This window comes from Miscanthus floridulus, chromosome 10 (genome assembly GCF_019320115.1).
Source record: "Miscanthus floridulus cultivar M001 chromosome 10, ASM1932011v1, whole genome shotgun sequence".
In the NCBI taxonomy this organism is placed as follows: domain Eukaryota; kingdom Viridiplantae; phylum Streptophyta; class Magnoliopsida; order Poales; family Poaceae; genus Miscanthus; species Miscanthus floridulus.
In genome coordinates this window covers 106,459,963-106,477,280 of record NC_089589.1, presented here as the reverse complement: position 1 = coordinate 106,477,280, position 17,318 = coordinate 106,459,963, and the positions used below count along the sequence as shown (strand labels likewise).

General features: G+C 48.2%; 1 protein-coding gene across 1 annotated transcript; it reads right to left on the bottom strand.

Annotated features, from left to right (window-relative positions):
* Positions 1–789: 789 nt before the first annotated feature.
* Positions 790–14,990, bottom strand: LOC136489212 (obtusifoliol 14-alpha demethylase-like). Its single transcript, XM_066485916.1, has 9 exons — positions 14,517–14,990; positions 12,513–13,496; positions 5,811–5,865; positions 4,156–4,181; positions 3,969–4,091; positions 3,823–3,879; positions 3,682–3,774; positions 2,948–3,328; positions 790–1,263 (listed from the first exon to the last, which is right to left on the bottom strand). Exons 1-9 carry the CDS (start codon positions 14,988–14,990, stop codon positions 790–792), a joined length of 2,667 nt encoding a protein of 888 aa, XP_066342013.1.
* Positions 14,991–17,318: the final 2,328 nt, after the last annotated feature.

The window sequence follows — 17,318 nt, the reverse complement described above, 5'->3', positions numbered from 1 at the left end:
CCGCAGGGGGATGAGGCGGGGTATTGCGTGATGCCGGATCAGCTGTTATTCTTCCCCATGCAACCTTGGTGATTACTGCAGCAATGAAAACAAGTGCAATGGAGGATGACACTGCACTACTATTTATCATGCCCATCACTACCGGATCCAGGAGGTTTGCCGAGTGCCGAGGGCACTCGGCGAAGACCCAAAAACACTCGGCAAAGAGTTTGCCGAGTGTTACACTCGGCAAAGAGTTTGCCGAGTGTTACACTCGGCAAACGACACTCGGCAAACCCTTTAACGGCAAACGCTAGTTTGCCGAGTGTTTTTTGTCGGACACTCGGCAAAGATGTCGCCGAGTGCAAAAAAAAACACTCGGCAAACTTTTTTTTCAAAAAAAATAAAATAAAAAAAGGCACACCGCCATCCACGCCCACACCACCAGCACCGCGGCCGCCATCCACGCCTGCCGCCACCATCCACGCCTGGGGTGCACCGGCCACCACCACCACCACCACCACAGCCGCCGGCCGACCAGGAGAAGAAGAAGGGGAGGGGAGGGGCCACCGCCATGGAGCCCGCCGTCAGATCCACGGATCCACCGCCACCGGGATCCAACCCACCGGATCCGCCGCCGGAGGACACCTCCTCCGGTGGAACCATGGAGGGAGGGGAGGAGGGCGGATCTACACCGCCACCCGCTGCTGCTGCTGCTCCGCATCGCCGGGAAGAAAAAGGGGAGGGAGGGGAGGGGCCGGATCCAGCGGCCGCCGACGGGGAAGAAGAAGGGGAGGGGAGGGGCCGGATCTAGCGGCCGCCGGTGGTGAAGAAGAAGGGGAGGGAGGGGAGGGGCCGGATCCCGTGGCCGTCGGCAGGGAAGAAGAAGGGGAGGGAGGGGAGGGGCTGGATCCGGTAGCCGTCGGCGGGGAAGAAGAAGGGGAGGAAGGGGAGGGGCCGGATCCAGCAGCCGCTGGCAGGGAAGAAGAAGGGGAGGGAGGGGAGGGGTCGGATCCGGCGGCCGTCGACGGGGAAGAAGAAGGGGAGGGAGGGGAGGGGCCGGCCACCGGCGGGGAAGAAGAAGGGGAGGGAGGGAGGGGCCGGCCGCCAGCGGGGAAGAAGACGTGGACGGAGGGGAGGGGCTGGATCCGGCACGTCGGGATGAGGGGAGGGAGGGAGGGGGCGGCGGAGGAGGAGGGGATCTCGCTGGGGCTGGGGCGGGTGCGGGAGGATGGGGTGGGTGCGGGGGACTAGGGATGGGAGGGGCGGGTGGGATGAGGGGGGCTAGGAGGGTAGGGGCGGGATTTTATTGCAGGTGGATTTTTTTCTATATTTTTTACTTTGCCGAGTGTTGATTTTAAGACACTCGGCGAACCTCCCTTTGCCAAGTGTTTTTTCGTGACACTCGGTAAACCCTCTATTTGCCGTGTGTTTTTTGTTTGACACTCGGCAAACTCCCCTATTTGCCGAGTGTTTTTAGGATAGCACTCGGCAAAGAATTTGTTTGTCGAGTGCCCGAGAGAATGCACTCGGCAAACATAAATACACTCGGCAAATTTGAGGTTTCCGGTAGTGCATGCTGTTATACATACTGAGAACCGGCAGAGCACCAAGCGGCCTGGTAAGAGAAAGAGTACTGATTCCTCAAAAAAAAGAGAGGCACTACTGGAAACCGGCAATTTGCCGAGTGCCTGCGGCACTCGGCAAAGCCCGAAATACACTCGGTAAAGGCTTTGCCGAGTGCTGCACTCGGCAAAGAGCAGTCGGCAAAGAACCCGTCGGCAAAGGTTTCTTTGCCGAGTGCCACATATCGGGCACTCGGTAAAGCCTTTGCAGAGTGTCACGTCAGCACTCGGCAAAAAAAACCGACGTCAACTCTGACGGCCTCTTTGCCGAGTGCCACCTCAGCGGCACTCGGCAAAGAATTTTTTCTTTTTTTTTTGAAAATTCTTTGCCGATTGCCATACTCTTGCACTCGGCAAAGAAATTTTTTCTTTTTTTAAAAAAAAAATCTTTGCCAAGTGCCATGGCTCTGGCACTCGGCAAAGCTAGGAAATTGGGTCTCTGCTTCCCAGCTTTGCCGAGTGCCATGGTCACGGCACTCAGCAAAGCCCTCTTTGCCGAGTGTGGCACTCGGCAAAGAGGGAAAAATGCTATTTTTTTGTTTTTTTGCTTTCCATTAGCGCAAACAAAGAAATCACATATATATCAACACACAGCACAGGATATATCACATACACATCCATATTGCATCACATACACATCCATAACCCATCACATACACATCCACCATCCATAATACATCACATACAAATCCATTGTCCATAATCCATCACATACATTCGCATCATCCATGACAATATCCATCACAATATATATATGTCTCTAGTAGTAGTCCAACATAAGGCTAAGTCTAACACAAGTCCATGCAACATGAAAAGAAACAAATAAACGGTACCTACTGCCAGCCTCCCCACCCGGAGTGTGAACTGCCACCTTGAGGAGGGCCAGTTGTCCACCCGGCTTGTGGAGAAAGGCCACCATGAGGAGTCGGGTTCGAACCCGCCGACTGTTGCTGCACAAAGGAGAAGCGAATTCATGAGTATCTATAGGAGGGCCGCACAAGCTAAAGGAATAAACAACCATATATACTCACCGGAGTCCCTACAGGAGGAGGAGGAGCCACAACTGGAGCGAGCAGCGACTGGGGCACGACCACACCTGGCAAGGCCTGAAGGCTCGCCATGAAGCTGAACATGTCCTGCAGCCTCTACGTCTCGGCCACCCTCTGGGCTTGTACAGCCACCATCTCCAGCCGATGGGCCTCCGCCTGGGCCGCCTGCTAGGCCTCCAACCTCCGCAAGTCGGCCTGCAACATTCCACCCGCAATGTTTAAACAATGCAAAGGCAAGGTAGATGTGTAAAAGCAATGAATGACGAATAAAATAGTACTAACCTAGAGTTCCGCCATCTGCTGCTGTGAGCTCTGCTGCTGAGAGCGTATGGGGAGGGAGGAGCTCGTGCTCCTTGCTTGAATCTCGGTGAGGTTAGGAACAGAGGCGGGGTCGACTGTGCTGTCCGCCATCCAGTACCAGCCGTGCTGCTTCCCTCCTCCCAGCCTCATCAGGAGGTCTGTGTCCAGGGGCTGGGTGTCCGAATCGAAGTCCTCCCCATGGCGCTCGTAGGCCGCCGAGGTGTACTCGCTAAGCTTGCTGTGGATGCTCGCGCTGGTGTACGCCTCGGGCCCGTCGACCGGGTTGTAGGTGACTTCCGGGGCCGTCGCATTGCCCTTGTGTGCTAGGGCGTATGCCATGAACTCGTTGCACTCCTGGCCTTGGTGCGCCTGGGACTGCGAGGAAAACACAAAGATGATTACAAGTAATGAGAATTGAGCGTTAGAATAAATAAATAAAGATGAAAACACAAAGAAGATTACCCATGTCTGGGCGTACGCGCTGAGGCTCCGGTTGCCTTGGTGGTGTGGTGCCCCACCCATCTGCAGGCGGCAGTCCCGATGGATGTTGTGCTTCTCCGCCCACTCCTCCGAGAGCCACCTATCCACAATGGCCTCCCAGCAGAGGCGGTGCCTGGCGCACCAATCAGGACATTGCTGCATGCCATCAAGTTATTGATATGTCAGAAGATGAAATGAAGCCTACCTATTCTTCATGGAAGGAGTCAGTATTAATGTTTCATACTTACCGAGAGGTACTGCTCCTTGGTGAGCGTCCTGGTCCTGGCATCGGCCTTCCTCACCACCTGATCAAGGACGTCGGTGCTGTAGTTGATGATGCACTGGAGCCATGTCTCGTGGTACAGGTCCAATAGTCAGGACCTACAGACCTTGTCCTGCACTCGCGCCGCCCGGTCCTCAAACCCTTCGTCGCACCTGAAGAAGTCCTGCATACAGACATCATGTATCGTTTCATTATTTCAAGAACGACCAATGAATGCGTAGTATTGACCAATTTAGTGCGATGAAGACTCACCCAGAACTCGGCCTTGATCCGCGCCGCAACGGTGCCGAACTCGCTATCCTCGGTAGCGTAGAAGTGGTCCCACGTCCAGGGCGGCGAAGTCACTGAGGCGTAGGTGACCATGCTAGGGTAGTGCTACCGAATCAGAAGGCCCAGGGTGCCATTCATGTAGAGGGAGTTGACCCCCCGACGGGCCTGCCTTCCGCCCGGCATTTGGTCGAGTGCCTGCAATTTCAAAGAGTAAACCAATTAGCACAGTTAAATTATAAGTACTTATAAAGAGATGCAAAATGAACGAAACATAATAATAATAATAATAATAATAATAATATAGTATTACATGAATTAGAAATATTCTTCACGATCGGCAGCGGCTGGATCATAGGTGTCGTCATCACTATCAATATTGTTGAGTAAATCGGGCTCATCTCCATCGTTGTCATCATTGTCATCGCCTAACTGTAATCGTTCAAGCATTTGTAAGTCCTTAGCATTTTGCACCTCTTCTCCGTCGTCCTCATCTCCATCGTCCTGATCAATGTCATTGTCTACTTCCATGCCCATCAGCGAAAACATGTCTATGTCAAACCTCCCTTCTAGCCCCTCTGGTTGATAGAACTCCCGTGTGTTTGGGTCAAAGTTGTAATCCTCATCGTTTAGGACAGGCAGTTTACCGTGCGGCGATACCAACTGCACAAGGTACCAACCGATAAGATTGGGGTCTTTTTTGCATGCCCATGGGAGATAATAAACTTGCGTGGCCTGTTGAGCCACAACATAGACATCCTCTCCTTGATAGACAAAATCCTGTCGAATTTTGACTTGTCCAATCTTAGGGGCTATTCTCGTGACATTAGGATCGAACCAATGGCATTTGAATACGACTTGATTAGGAGCTTTGCGACACTCAAAATTGAGCTCGTATATTTCTTCTACTATGCTATAGTAGTCGCGCTCATCGGTGCTGGGCGTACGAACTCCGGTATTCGTGGTTTTCCGATTGGGCCGACTCCGCTCGTAGTTTCTTGTGTGAAAGCGATAGCCATTCACATCATAAACGGTGAATGACTTGACCCTGTAGGCGAAGCCTTTGGCGAGCCCTTTCAACTCAGCATCCATTTCCGCATCCTTGCGGGCCTGCAAGGTGAGGCCGGATAGATCATTACAGTACTCGCTCGTAGGAGCAAAGTGGGATGTCAAAGAATGAACGAGGTAAATTGGACGGTGCCTTCGTATCGAACCAGGATATGAAATCGGGCACACCATCTTTGAGAAGACTATCTTCTTCTTGAGGGGAAGGAGCCCTATTCCCTCTCCAGTATTTATTCAAAAATTCCCTGAAAAAACAAGAGATAAGGGGGTTCGATAGATGGAGGATAGTGACAAGGGCGTATGTAACAAACTCATTGAGAACTTACTGCACATAAGGCTTGACTTCGTCAAGGTTCAACAACACATACAGCATGATAGTGCGCCACTCATCATGCCGCAAGGTCTTGGTGCCCGATGCGCTTGCCTTTCCGAGTTGCCCTTTGAAAAGGCTGAGGTTCGATGAACTCTCGTCCGCGTTGTAACGAGGGGGACGATTGTGCACGCAGGGAAGGCCATCCTTATAGTATGCTGTTGTGAAGTTTGACACCTCCTCCAGAATGAATGCCTCTGCCACAGAAGCCTCAATTTTGGCTTTATTTCTACACTTTTTTCCGAAGAATCTTTAGACATCTCTCAATTGTATAGCACCAACAGGCCTGCACGCCCCCCCCCCCTCCCCCATTCGTGCCTCGTACGGTAGGTGCAAAATTAGATGCCGCATCGCCAGGAAGAAGCCGGGTGGGAAGATCTTCTCCAACTTACAGAGAAACACAGGTGCCACTTTCTCCAAGTCATCAATCACGTCCCGAGATAACTCCTTGGCACAAAGCTGGCGGAAGAAATAGCTCAACTCTGCCAGCACGCGCCACACATGCTCAGGGACGTATCCCCGGGTCATCGCAGGAAGGAGCCGCTCAATCCATATGTGGTAGTCATGACTCTTCATCCCTAAGACTCGCATAGTGGACAAGTTCACTCCCCTACTCAAATTCGCCGCATGTCCATCAGGGAACATTAACGTCTAGATCCACTGCAGTACTTCCTTCCTTTGGTCCTTTTTCAAGACGAAATCGACCGGAGTCCTTCTCCATTTCTTGCCGGGCGCGGGAGGCTTCATCACTTGCTTTGGCCTATCGCACAACATTGCCAGGTCCAGTCTAGCCTTAACATTGTCCTTTGACTTATCAGGAATGCCCATGAGTGTTGCAAAAAGCGCCTCGGCGATATTCTTTTCTGTGTGCATTACATCAATGTTGTGTGGAACAAGAAGGTCATTGAAATAGAGGAGCCTAGTCAAGCCCGATTTATGAGTCCACTGGTGTTCCTCACCATATCCAATAAAACCACCTTTCTCTTTATCATCTTTGAGAGCCTCAATCTCAGCACGGACCTCGGCACCAGTCATCAACTGAGGTGCAGGGTCGGTGACTTGAACCCCTTTCCTGAAGTTCTTGACATCTCGTCTGAATGGATGGTCAAGAGGGAGGAATTGACGATGTTGGTCAAACGAAGAAAACTTTCCACCCCTCTTCAGCCAAGTGAACCTCATAGCTGTCTTGCATATTGGGCATGGGAACTTCCCGTGAACACACCATGCGCAGAATATGCCATACGCCAGGTGATCACATGTGGAGATGTCCTGGTTTGTGAGCATCGTACGTGACAACGTGCTCGAAACTTTTTCAAATTTTTTCCACGGCATACGCATATGATACGGCGACAACTCGACAAGTTTCATGATTTTCGGAATTCATTCGCATTTTATACAATTAAAAAACCACTCCCACGCAAGTTGGCGGCGTTGCCCCGTGAGTACGTTGATCGAAATTTCGAGACAGTTCTTGGATTTAGCCTAAATTTACACTAAGAAACAAGGATAACATTTTTTGAACGAATGTAATCCATTATTCGATGCACCTGCAGTTCAAACTTACATTTTCTGGAAAAATTCAACAAAATAAAATAAACTATAGAAATATGCCAAAAGGCAATGAAAATGTACCAAATTTAAACATGTTGTTTGTGGTAGTGTACTAAAGCTTCAAAAAAAATTGGTGGCAAAAAACCAAAAAAAATTATTTTGCCGAGTGCCAAGTTTTGACACTCGGCAAAATAAATTCTTTGTCGAGTGCCAAACGGGGGGCACTCGGCAAAGAGGACGCCGCTGGATGCCGTTAAGCCCCTACCAATCTTTGCCGAGTGTCTGCCTTTGCCGAGTGCAGGTCTTTGCCGAGTGTCATATTTTGCCGAGTGCGGCGCTCGACAAAGCAGGTCTTTGCCGAGTGCCCGAAATTTGGCACTCGGCAAAGATTTTTGCACTCGGCAAATCACGTGTTTCCCGTAGTGAGGAAGAGTACTGCTGCAAGAGTATGAGAGAGAGGGAGAGAGGCTTTACGTACCCAAACAAAAAACAAGTGAATGGATTTTACTTTACAATCTTTTGTAAAAAAAATGTCAGCGGCCAGTTTAGAATCCAAGAATGGTAGCCTCACCAGACGTACGTGAGGCAGACGGGAACGAGCCGGATCAGAGATCACGACGGCGTGGCGTCCAGCGACGGTGAGCTACTGGCCTACTGCTACGCGTTTTTATAAAGAACACGCTGATCAGAGAAGAAAGCACACCGATATTAACTGTTAATTAAGTGCTAACTGCCAACGCTGAACTGCGACGGCGCGACAGCGACGGACAAACAATACTGGGAGGGTATATGGTTATGCGCGGAAATTCAGGGTGACCCACCACTCTGATCAAGAAAGCAAACAGCAGGGATGTGAGGTTCTTAAATGATCTTTCTAAATAATGTGATTAAAAGGTGGTACAATTTTTTATCTTAAAATGTCGACTTCAAAAGGCCCTATTGATGTTCAAAACAGGAAGCAACTGATTCAAACTCAGTTCGAATGATACTTCGAATCCCGAGCATGTGGTTTGCTTGTATGCATCTTATTTTTCGATTGATTTAGGGCTTGTTTGGTAAAGCTTTGCTCAGCTTCACTAGTGAAATAGTTTTTTTCTTGGCTTCAGTTCCATAAAGCAACTTCACTGGTAAAGCTAAAGCTGTTTAATTTTTTTTTTTTTTGGTAAAACAGCTTCTTAGGGAAGATAGCTGAGAGAGAGAGTGCGCGCTAGGAGAAGCTACTATTTAGCTTCATCCAGCTTTACCTAGAAACTGTGTATGTGAGAGAAGCTGATTTATAAGGGTCTATTTGGTAGGAGAAGCTAAAAAATAGCTCTTGTTGCTTGAATTTACTCTACCTAATTTTTTTAGACAAGGTCTCCCACCATTGAACCAAGGAAGTTTGCTTGAGTAACCAAACATCTTGGATAAACTCATGTTTTAGAATTTACCATGTCAATCGTTGTGAAAATAGAAGACCAACACCATTTGTTTTGGCGACCCACTTAAGTTATTACAATGGTATGATGTGTACAAAGAAAAGTTCTGCAATGGCACAGATTGAGAAGAAGATTTTGCAAATTCAACTTGAAAATTAATATCTATGAGTAATGTATGGGCCATACCAACACTAGTATAAGAGTATGGGGATATATCCCAACACGAAAGAGACTGGTACCATCCGATTAAATGCTTTTACAAAAGCATGCTAAAAACACAGATGGACCCTAGAATGAGTGGTAGGTCCTTATGACACATCACTAATGACCAACCGGTGATGACTTCAACACTTTTGTCGCCTTTGGGACAGGGCTCGACCGTGGCTCATCGATAATGATATTTAGTACTTACAATGGTACCGAGCAAAAGCCAAAAGGTCTCAGGATTTTTTTTTCTCGAATACATAAAAGATTTGCGCATCTTTGTATTAAAATAGAAGAGTTTGACAAACAACGCACTTCTATCGAGCGCCCTAGGAGATCTATAGGATTTTCGGCTGGACCAACCTAGCATACAGAAACAAATTTAGATACTACACAAATGGTAGACGACCAAGACGAGGGTAGCAACACAGCCTAGGAAGACGGCTTGTGCTTCCGCTGCTTCCAACGTGACTCCTTCCCGGTGTCCTGGAAGAGCGTTTCCAGTGCTTCGACGTTGGAAGCATTGTTGGGCCTTGCCTCGTAGAGCGCCTCGTAGGCCTTCTTCAGCGATGCGCTTGGCGTTGATAGACCCTTGACCAAATCCTGATGCTATATGATTAGGATCTCACCTCGCTTGGAAGTAGGCACGTGCGAGAGGGTTTGAACCGCTAGACGATTGCTTCGCAGCGGCAGCACCACCTTTGCAGGTGGCGACTTTGGTGGCTCACGAATCAGCGGGGAGGGCCTCTTATGCACCACTTTCTTGGTGAAGTTCTCGAGGCGACGCTTGGCAGAGGCGTCGTTGTCCACAGTTTGGGTATCCCTCGGCGTCGTACTGGGAATGCCAATATCCGCCATGAGGTCGACCGGACAAAAGCCTAGCGGGTAGCCCTCTTCGTCCTTTGTGGATGCATCAATGCCTGAGGGTGCGTTCTACACCAACCGCATTGGCATGACCTGTGGATGCCCGTGTTGAGGCGACACCGGGGGCGAGTCCGTTGCCCACTGAGTGGGGCGCGAAGGTGGTGTCCGCAGCTCCGAGTCGACATGCTGGGACGGCATCTGCTACCCGCAGGTGACCACCGCTGTGGCCCCATCCTCCAGCTAGGTGACCATCGGAGTTGAAGTCGGGGCGGCCAAGTGGAGTGTACGTGATGATCCGACTAATGGCGAGTGAGGCTACGAACTCCTCCAGCATTGGGTCTTCCGTGGCGTCGTGAACAGGTCACGTGGTCAGCGTGAACGGGTCGAGCTCAAGAAGACGCGTCCCTCGGCCAACAGGTACGGTGACAGTTGGTGCAGACATAGCTCCACCAGACTCCGCTAGAATGACATGGGCAGGTGCCTAGGTGCCCGAGCTATGGTCCTGGTCAAGTCATCATGGCCAGCCGCCTGTGCCACTAGGTGCGGTGGAGCTGGTAGGAGGCACCCTCCGCCGGTGCTTGCAATCGTGCATGAGGTGCCGAAACCCCTTGCAGCGTAGGTGGCATGGAGGCAGCCTACAAGTTGCCACCCTATGCGAGGAGGAGGGACAGTTGAAGCACTTCCCGTGTAGGTCTGCCGAAAAGCGAGAAGGCAGTCGACGATCCGCCAAAGGTGTAGGCTACGCAGGGCATGCCCCGTCGGAGCTGCTTGACGGCCCCCATGACAGGACCTCACACCAGCTCTTAGCATCCAGAGCGGAGGTGGGCTTGCATGTGCCAGAGTGAGGACTGAGCCACAAGTGGACTTGCACACGCCGTGCGCGATCATGTTCGGCTTCCGCATCCTTGCCGTGGACCAGTAACCCGTGTATGAGTCACGTGCATGGCTGATGTGCTTGTTGCGCCTGCGTCGCCCCCCAGCGCCCGCCTGAACTGCGTCACCGCAAGTGCCTCCAATGATGATGGGATGGTCTCTCGCAGGCAGTGACGACAACCTTGGCGGTTGCGGCTCACGAAGAACCGCATTGAGGTAGGAGGTTGGAGAGGCAGCTGGCGATGCTTCCGCATCGGAGAGGTCATCATCTACCCAATGATGAGCCTTGGAGTGCCCCGCTGAGTACCCCTTGGGTGGAAGGGGCGGTAGGGTTGAGAGGGAGGGCGACGACGTTGGATCTAGGCTCACACCCTTAGTCCCCAGCACGGCGAGGGGTCCTTGAACTACGGGGACGGGTGCGACGGACCCAGTATCACGTCCACCGGCGATGCCAGATCTGCCCCCTCGCATGGCCGCGAGGTCCCGCTGTGGCGGCACCCGGCCCCGACGGTGGAGGGGGCGGGGGCGTCGTCGGAGGATGCAGCCGCCAGGGAGCAAGGTTAGGGCGGCAGACCGCTCGGCGACAGCTATGTCTCGGGCGGCAGTGACGGGCCTTGCTCGCCAGAGACTGCCCCTACGCATGGCTGGGGACCGAGGCAGCGGTGGGGAGTGTGAGACCGACACGTGCACGGCGAGCTTGCCATCGCCTGCTGTCGCGCTCACCCAGGGAAGGGAGGGGTCGGTAGGGGAGCGGAGGGGCAAGTGGGCGCCCGCGGCGGAGAGGGGGCCACCAGGCTAGGGTTCCCTCAGGTCGCCAGCCAGCCTGAGCGACCACATGCTCTACGGAGATAAGTAGCCCCACATATGAATATATACTAATATACAAACTGTATGAGAAGTATATTCCAACGTCTAAGAAATTCGTTCTGTCCAATTAATGCTTTTTTTTAAAAAAAGTTGGTAGGTTTGAGGAAAACTCGTATCTTTCAATTGGAACAAGAGGATGGCATAATCACCGGTGATGCATAATTTTAGAAAGTTATATCACCAAATACTATAAAAACTTGTTTAGTTCTCCGAGCCCTCATTGCGACGACAAATTATACTCTTAACATATGTGCAAAACATTTTACGTGGTAACTTATCACCATAGCTTCTGATTATGACTTTTTAACTTTTTTTTTATTTTTGGGAAGCTATAAAGTTATATTCATAACTTTTTATGTGACAAGTTATCACTACAATTTTCTCATCATAACTTTTTTGACTTTTCTTTTTTTGAAAAAAACTATCTGCCTAACTTTCTAATTTGAAAAAGTTACAAAGTTATTCTCGCAGCGCTTATGCATAACTTATCACGGAACAATTTATCACCTCAACTTTTTGACTTTCCCTTTTCAAAGAAAAAAATATTTCTGCATTTTTTTTTGGAAAGTTACAAATTGTACTCATAACTCTTTTGATAGTCTTTACATAATTTTACAGACAACTTATCATCACACAATTTTCTTCATGACCATTAGAATGCCGTTTTTTTTAATTTTCGCCTCTTTTTGCCAAAAATTAAAGTTGACACCCCTGATGGTCGTAAATCCTTTTTTTGGACCATGAGGTCGGCACCGTAAGCCACGGCGTCAAGGTAACACGGCTCGGCGTTGTGGCCTATGATGCCGAGGTAGCACGCCACCGTGGCCTTGACGGTGGCCACCGTGGATAAAATATCCTTGAAACATAAAAAATATCCTTTATAAAAAAGTGTAGATTGCATGTAATTAAGAGCACATCAGTTTGCCTATTATTTAAGTCCTAGGCAATATGTGGCATAGATTATGTAACGCTTAATTGACATGGGTGCAAGAGAGCTGATACAATCTCATCACGAATGACAACACAGATGACGATTGGGAACACAGTTTTGTGTACATAATATAGGATGTCTATTGACATCATGTTCTTTCTGCATTTGCTGTTCTATGTTCCTTCTTTTCTCTTGAGACATATTGTATGCAATTTCTGTTTTAAGCTCCCATATGTGACTAATGGCACCATTACTCCATAAAACACTAGTGCTTATAAACATGATATATATGTGTGCATATTATACACACAAGCATACATAATTATGGCCTTATGGGTTGCACAAATGGCTAGACACCAGTTTGCCATCTAGATGGTAGGTAGTACCCGCTTCTTGTAACTCACCATTACTCTTCCTTTAGGCTCCGGCACTAGCTTGGTCCAGTTAGGCTCAGGAAAAGGAGATTCCAATTTTAGCTCGAAGTTTCTTAGCAAATAGCTCCATATCACCTTAATTTGCAAATAAGCATAAGACTCGCCTAGGCAAGCATGCCTTCCAGCACCAAATGATGTGTAAGAAAACTTACCACCAACTCTGTCTTCTTCTCTTCCTGGACCAAACCGGTCAGGGTCATACACATCCGGGTCCTTGTAAATGTGAGGTAAGTTGCTGTTGAATAGCACCGGACTTACTATTGTATGGCCTCTATGAATCTCATACTCATTGCCATCTTTTGTCTGCACAGTGAAGTTCTTGTGTACTTTACGACGAAACATTGGTACTGGAGGATGTATTCGTAGCGTCTCCTTGATGCAACGGTGCAAGGTGTCCATCTCTAGGAAGGCATTATAGTCTAGATCATCCCCGTATTTTCTAACTATTTTCTTTTGTTCTTCAAGGGCAGATGTCAAGCTCCTTTTACTAGCAAGCAGGTGAGCACCTGTCCATACACTAGTGATGGTGCTTGTGTGCTTTCCTGCAAAGAGCGAGGAGATGACCAGTCCAATGACCTCTGCTTCCGTTGTAGATCGGCCATCTCGATATTTGGAGTCTATCAAGTTCTGCAACACATCACTCTCAACATTGTCGTATCTCTTACGCGATCTCACAATTTCAGTCAACATCTCTGAGAGCTTGGCCCGTGCTCTGTCACGTCGTCGGTTTGCTGGAGTTGGAGCGTACGGGAATAATACGCTGGTTAGGCACATGCCATTGTCGGTGAGTTCATGGAACAGAGTAAAGAACTCATCAAACATCTTTTCCCTGACTTCCTTCCCCAGTAAGCATCGGCCAGAGATTAGCATGAGTAACTTGTCAAGCTCTTGTTTCAGATCAACCATGCCTTGCTCTCCCCACTTTGCAAAGTAGTCCTGTAAAAATAATAATGCTGCTATAATTTAACTTCTTAATTAAGTGTCATGTCCTGTGTGAAGTGGGTGATAAACATGTAACAACTGTGCGAACAGTACTTAGATCCCAATAGGGGACCTAGCATTTTTAAGTAAACATGGCATGCTCTGTGCATCGTCATAATAACTAATGATAAATGTCGAAAGTGTTACAATATTTTTATTTCAAAAATTGCAATGCCACAAAAGAGAAACATCTTATCCAGTCAGCTGTAGTTGTGAAAATCTGTCATCTTACATAGTATATACTTAGATAAAACAATACCTAAGATTTTTATGGTGTTTTATGCCATCAAATGGCCCTGTTTATTTCGCTGAAATTTGGCTTATGCTGATGCTTATGCTGATTTGTTGGGAGAGGAAAACACTGTTCGTTCGCTGAAAAGTACTGCTGAAGTAGTGCACAATATATACATAGGCACTGATGTAGAGTTAAGTGGTTGACATGACTTTTTTGTTTGTGGTTGACATGATTTGACCGAACTAGCTAAAGGCAACAATAAGAGGTAATTATTTGTGCTGGCCAATAAGAAGGATCACCATGTTGACTAGAAGAATAGTCAGTCCAATTTTATTCAAGACAAAATTATTGTCATTGCACTTTCTTAAATGACTAAAAAATTAAATGAAATCAGGTTTCATGATTATTTGAAAGACTACATGCAGAAGAAATATTTAATCAGGTGCTTCCTCAGTCAATAATATAATATTCCCTCTGTCCCAAATTAAATCAACTTCTAGAGTTGTCCTTAGTTAAATTATTTTAAGTTTGACGAAATTTATAGAAAAGACTATCATATTCATGAAATATGTTTTCATAATGTACTTATTTGTGTTATAGATTTTACCCCTTCCTATAAAGTTGGTTAAACTTAAGATAATATGACTTAGTATGATTCTAGAAATTGATTTATTCTAGGATGGAGGGAGTATCTTATTTGATAAGACATGAAACTTTAGACATGGTCGATTCTCACTTACCCCCACTTCTTGAATCATGGGACCAGCATGGCTTCTCAACTTTGATGGTTTTAGTGCATCAAAGGAGATACGAGCCTGCTCATTCCGGGTGGCAGTGTCCACGCCATAGCCAACCTCTTTGCCAAGCATGGGCACAGTGAATTCAATGGCATTACCATGGCTAATCTCTGAATCCAAGCCTTGGTAAAAATGAGCAGAGACCTCGGGCCCAATCAAGAATGTTACCTTGAATTGAAAGAAACTTATTGTGAACACACTCCCCAACCTTGTATATTGATCGTGGATCATCGCTTGCAGACCCTTTGAAAGAAGTGTATGTAAAACTGGAATGACAGAAACTCCCTTCACTGTTGGTGGCTGTGGCCGAGTGCATTTTGGATCAAACGTAATTCCTCGTCTTGTAGCCTTGCTTATAACCACAGTGATAAAAACAAGAGTTATGGTGAACCACATAACACCATTTATCATATCCATGATGACACAGTTATTCGTAGAGTGACGGAGTGCAGCAGCTCGGCGTTGACGAAAGCACTGCCTAAGCATGGAATTGAGTTGGAAGTTATATTAGACCTTTACATGTAAATGCTATTATATCACCAAACAAATACAATATGGACACATATTTTAGCCTGGTTATGACAAACATTTTGGCTTTGTTTACATTGTAAGATAAGAAATTCAGGTCTTCATTAGGAATTTAAGAATCTATTGAGCACATGAGGTTTTGGATACAATAAAACCACTGGGAATTTAAAAAGAATAACAAAATAATAAAATAAAATTATTGCACACTTACTCCCTTGGTACACACACATTTCAAGATTCACGTCGTAATATTTGACAAAACAATTAGTGTACAAAAACATTGTACCGTAAAAGTGGTTGCGTTGGGTTTGTATTTAGAAATATGTTCTAATGTCTAACCCTGACCCTCACTACATAAAAACGGTTTTTAGCAACGGGAGAAATTTTTTGTAGGGCTGGCTGGTGGAGCCGCCCCTACAGTGGCGTGCTCGGGAGCCCAGACACCAGCCGTCCCTACAAATGGAACAGCAGGGGCGGCTGATGATACAAGTCGCCCCTACAAATGGGTCTGATTTGTAGTGGCGGCTCACTCACCAGCCGCCCCCAGAGTTGATATTTGTAGGGGCGGCTGGTGATTGAGCCGCCCCTACAAATACATGTACAGTCGCTACCTATCCAAAATATCTACTGACCTCTCCTCTCTCTCTCTCCGTCTCGACTCCCTCTCTCTCTCTCCCTCGCTCTCCCTCTCCTCCGAGCCCCTCCATCTCTCCCCCACGCCACCCCTCCCTCTCCCCCATGCGGTGACGGGACCTCCCTCTTCTCCCCGCGGCGGCACCCAGCGGAGGCACCCAGCGGAGGCGCACGGCGTCGCACCCCCCTCTTCTCCGCGCGGCGGCACTCGGCGGCACACCCTAGGGTGGCGGGGGTTCTGGGGCGCGGCCTCCCGGCGGTCGTACGGCGGGCTCGGTGCCCTCCTCCAACGCCGGCAGTTGCGCGGGGGCCCGTCCCCCGATCCAGGCAAGGGCAGCGCGGAGCAGCCTCGTCGGCCTCGATCCAGGCAAGGGCAGCGCGGAGCAGCCTGGTGCGACGGAGGCTCCCCAGTTCCGATCCGGCATAGGGCGGCGCGGAGGAGGCTCGCCGGCCTCGATCCAGGCAAGGGCGGCGGCGCGAAGGAGGCTGCCCAACCTGGTTGTAGCACTGCTCACCCTCCGCCATAGCGGGCGACCAATGAGGGCCTCTGCTTCGACCTTCGACTGTCTTTGTGCAGTGTCTCCACTTGGTAATCACTCTGTGCTCCGCTCGGTTACACTATTGCTTTGGGAATCTCCGCTTGATAATCTAGCATCAATAGTTGTTAGCTTGCACTTCCTCGTATGCAGCCATGCATGAAAGCATTCCTGGTTTTTCCATTGAATATTGAACAATTGACGAGCTAGCGGTCTGAGGAAAAATAAAGTAAAACGAGCTAGATAGTATACTCCATGTTGTATCGTATACTCAGAAAATCACAAGCATGTTGTACTGTATACAGCACATATTGTGGCTTCCCTGAAAGATGTATGTTTACTAGAAGCTAATGTCATCAGTCAGTTGGATCTGAATCTGAGAGGTTAGGAACAGACTCCTAGATGAAACAAAAGTGAGATCTTGTTTTGACCATTCGAACTAGTGTCATATCAATGTTCAATGGTGCTCTGTTATAATGTTAATAGCTACTGTTATAACAAGCTGGTAGTTACTACATATCAACAATATATGCTGAACAGTATGGAGGAGTAGTGTCTGTTATCATGTAATGACAGAGGAAGTTGTGATATAGATGCCGGAAGCAAGTTGTGATATTCATGCATCCTACTTCTGGTTATCTACAAATTTGATTAGATTAAAGTAGTGATGCTTTATTCTTAGTACTGAGGGAACTGTAGTTCAACATGAAAGTCGGTTCTTACTATAACAGTATAACTGAACCAAAATAGCTGATTTTGAATATGTTGGATCGATGCACCGAACATGTGACTTATATGGAGTAAAATTATTAATTAATAGATGATTCTGTGGTAATTTGTTTTGCAAAATTGTATCCTGCCGTGTGGTGACTGAACTGACTATGGGAAAAGCTGAAGCTTGAGCTAGGACTCTGTTTCTGTTTGGAATCCGAGTTTTGCTGGTGCATAGTTAAGCTTGAGGTGGCTCCAGATATGGCAAAATTGCTGGTGCATTGTACTCCCTCCATCTGTGAATGTAAAGCATATTTTGTTTTGTTAGAACAGCCTT